The sequence below is a fragment of the Condylura cristata genome, unplaced genomic scaffold (assembly GCF_000260355.1).
Source record: "Condylura cristata isolate star-nosed mole 26May11 unplaced genomic scaffold, ConCri1.0 scaffold00010, whole genome shotgun sequence".
Classification (NCBI taxonomy): Eukaryota; Metazoa; Chordata; class Mammalia; order Eulipotyphla; family Talpidae; genus Condylura; species Condylura cristata.
Genome location: NW_004567111.1, coordinates 46707355 through 46711656, shown reverse-complemented (window position 1 = coordinate 46711656; position 4302 = coordinate 46707355). Strand labels below are relative to the sequence as shown.

Here is a 4302-nt window from a genome sequence, read left to right as displayed (position 1 = left end):
GTGGTCACCTCCGGGGCAGGTGGGAATCGAACTCATGCGGAAGCGGCTTTAGATTCTCAATGCTGTGCTTTAACCCGCTGCGCCACCAGGGAGGGCCCGCATTAAATGTTTTTAAAGCAAAAATACTTCAAACAAATTTTCTTACCTTTTTTATTGATAAACTGAGTTCTCTTACCTATTTAATATCTATATCATTCATATTTAATATATGCCTATAACACTCATCTGCACATAATATAACAGATTAAAAAAGAGTGATACTATATAGTTATTATTTTAAGCAATGATTTGGAGAACATGGTTCTCAATTTTTGGCGTTAAGTACTTATACATCACACAACAATAATCAAAGGAAAACATGAACTCATGTAGTTACTTAAATTCATTTTACTGCAAAACATTTTTATAAGGCATGATTAATGAAAGTAAACTTTTTGTAATTCAACAGAAATAAGGGATTTTTGAACTCAACTTAGGAAAAAATAAAAAGGTACTTTAATCTTATCAACATGTTTAACCATAGACAACCTCTGACTTAACAGAAAAAAAAAAGCCACTACTTTCTTTTAATTTACAAGGTTGGTAATATATTGGTGAAGTTGATGGCAGTTACTCATAATTTGGAAATGTGATCACATTTTATATTTTTATTTGAAGATTTTAAAGAAAAAAAATGCTGTAACACAATCATGCCACAATCCAGGTGACATCTGTACTAGGCAGAATCCTGTTGTTACTCTCTTGTCTGGCTGCTATTGCTGAGAATGACAAAGTAGTGAAATTACATTTTCCCATTATTATTTCTAGACACTCACTAGCAATGGTTTGTTGACTCTAATAAACCTTCAGACAAAGCTGTCAGCAGAGGAAATGGCAGAAGGAAAGCTAGGAAAAGACTCTTCAACAATAAATGCATCTAAAGCCTTGGTGCTAACTTGTACAGTTTCTGTTAACATTTAATGTGAGTGCTTCAATATATATTCTAAAGTTGAATTTGAATTCCAAGGAGACAAATTTACTCTATCAAGTCACATTATCCCTGGATTTGATGAATATAAGCGTATTATTATAAGATTAAAGAGTAACTTGTCTTACCTGCTATAGTATTAAGAAACATCAAATATTCAAAGTTAGAAATTTCCCTTCTTTGCCAACGTTGTGTCATATTGGAAGATTTATAAAGCTGTCGAGGGGTAGCAAGTGATATCCTCCTAGCAAGTAAGCAAACCATAATAAATATAGTATTTTTTAAACAATGACTTTTAGAAATTCAGTATTATCCAATATTTTTGGTATCATTCAATTTAAGATAATATATGATTTTTTTAAATTATAAGATATATTTCAATTATAGACATTATCAATATGTGAAAATTCTGTTATACAGTAGCCATATTTCTTTACTGAGGAGGAACCAATATGAAAGAACCTATTAGTATCATGTGTTTGCAAGTGCGTTTTTTTTACCAGTCAATAAAAACACAAAAGATGAAACTGTACAAAATAAATCAAAGTAGCATTTCAACAATGTGGCAAATCCACTACATGTTTAATAAGCTTGAAGGAAGGAAGTTGGGTACCAGCTACTAAGCAGTGAGTTTAAATCTTCACAACCAGGGCTGCCACTGAAGCTTTTACACTGCTTCCACACAGTGTGTGCAAAACTTGTATACACAAGACACGTGAAAAACATACATCTGGGAAGTTTGAAAACATGTAAGGATTCAGAAGCAGGGCCATAGGGAGAGCTTAAGGAAGTAAATCAAGATAACTTGTGTAAATTATGACTTTTGAGGTTCACAGGTGTTTCAATGTTTATCTAAAAAGTAGTAAAGCTAGCTCTAGCTGTTTTTACTAAAGTATGATAAGACTACTGTTTCTAAAATGATCAGCATTTAAGAAAGAGGTACCCCAACTTTTTCAATGCTACCTTTAGTCTGCTAGTATTTTTTTCATGGCTCCCTAGCCCAAAGAAAATATCTCCCAATTCAGTTTATTATACAATTTGATCTAAATATTTAAATAATTACTAGTGAAGAGAATGCTACAGGCCCCAAATGGAGAAGCTTTGTGCTAACAACATCCAGGCTTAATAGCTAACCTAAAACGTCTTAAATTGCCCTGCAGTTTCAACCTCTCTGGGGAAGGAGTCCTAAATGCTCAGTACGGGATTTTCTGATCATTACCAATGAGATAATCATTTCCACCCCCAAAGTAAGATGAGATAATCTGTCACAAGACCTTTTTCCATTTCACAAAGGTAGGTTACCTAAGCCCCAAATAATTCCCTTTTCATGATCTTCCTCTCTTTCTGCTTATAAAAACATTTCATTTTGTAGTTTTTCAGAACACTGTTCTATTTGTTATATGGGATTTTACCCAATTCATGAATTCTTTAATAAAGCCAAATAGATATTTAAAATAACCTTGGTTGGATTTTTGATATTTAACAATACTTAAGCCTTAATAACATAGTAGCTGTTTGACAATAAAATACTCAGAAATTAAAAGAAAAATATTTTATATCATTCTCAAATAGCTGTAATTACTAACTGGATATATACACCACTTGGTGCAAAGCTTCCTAAACCATTAAATAACAAACACCACCAACTTCACCTCCTGTTATATATTGATTTTCACGCAGTACTTGCTTTGATCACAGCAAACACCCAAAGCAGTTGCAGAAAGCTAAGATATCACTGAAAAGAATGCAGTTCTACTTAATGTACAAATTTAGAACTCAAAGCTGAGTCTGTATAGTTAATGATGTTGTTGTGTTTCCCTAAAAAATATAAAATGTCCTTCAGCAACCTTGTGATGTCCAAGGAGGGGATCACTGAGGCTCAGTTTGAAAACTGTGAAATTAAGATTATTTTTTGTCATTCATTTATTATTATCAAATATTTCTGTTCATGGACTCTTAAGCATTGTTTGTACATATTTATATATGTTGTATCTAAGCGAAGAATGTGGATAGACAGGATCCTTGAGTCACTGCTCTCTTCATGGACATGGAAGATAGGTGTCTGGAGGGGGAAGCCACATCTGGAATGGAGTTGAGGATGTGAGGACCAGATAAAGGACCTTGAAGATTATGATGCACAAAGGACCAACATGGAAGAAGCAAGAGAAATATGGAGAAACACTTCAAGCCATATCTGGTTCTATTAGGAAAGGAAACATAAGGATAATTTATATTCCACCTGGGAAGGGAGATAGAGAAGTGAACAGAAACCTTACTGAATCTAACTAATTGAACTGCATTGACTGAATAGAAATTACATTAAACCAATGATGGTAATTAGTATGTGGGTAAGAGAATGGCCAGTATTTCTGCATTACTAATCAGAGACAAAGCTACTTTTCCTTCAATCAAATTGGGTCAACTTGATAGAAGACATACACTATGAATTACAAGAGTAGGTTGTAATCTTGGGCAAGACAAATAACTTTTCTACCAAAAAAAAAAAAATCAAGAAAATAAAGCTTATAAACTACAATACTAAGAATAGTCCCTAGCACATAACATGGTATGTGCTCACTAAACGATAGCTGTGAACATTAAATAGCTATGCTATATGGAAATATTCCCTCTGCTTTAAACCTCAGTTCATTAAGCACCAATCTGACTTGTAATATTATCCCTTTAGTGGGATTGCCCAAGATGTGGGTGAAATGATATTGAAACCAATTATTCTGGCAGCATACCTGCCTTTGAATTCGACATTTTTGTTTGTGTACAAATTAGTCTCTTATGGGTTAGCTTAGAGTTCCCTAGAGCTGGATAAACTCTGTTTAAATGCACAAAATCCAATGTCAAGAAAACAAAGCAAAGAAAGGTTCCCTTCTTGATTACAGTCAGTCTCAGTTGGAGGGCTTCTATTTGTAGCAGCCAGATAGCATCCCTTCCCTTGGATAATTCTCTATATGTAACAAAATCTAACATCAAACACATGCTTATGATGTAAACATATGCATTCATTTATCTATTCACCTAATTACCTCCTACTTATCTGTATTTGTGTGTATGAATGCAGACACATGTAAATCATACATGGGTGTTTCTGATCTCAAGACATTCAGTTTCTGATCTCAAGACATTCATAAAATATCTCTTGGTAAAGATACTGTCCCATTTTTACAGCAGATGAGAGTGTCATTCCTCTTGAATCTACTGACTGTCTGAATAGAAAATACTAGTGCTTTTTATTCTTTTAACTAATATACATATTGAGTTCCTACCAAGCACCAGCTCTGTCACTGTAATACAGTCAGTAAATGGGAGATCTCAGACTAGAT

General features: G+C 33.6%; 1 protein-coding gene across 1 annotated transcript in view; it reads right to left on the bottom strand.

Annotated features, from left to right (window-relative positions):
* NBEA (neurobeachin) overlaps positions 1 to 4302 on the bottom strand; it is a 512054-nt gene that overhangs the window by 102296 nt on the left and 405456 nt on the right. The window contains exon 45 of the mRNA XM_012723168.1: positions 1096 to 1211. Coding sequence (XP_012578622.1) covers positions 1096 to 1211 — 116 coding nt within the window. The remainder of the gene's footprint in view (positions 1 to 1095; positions 1212 to 4302) is intronic.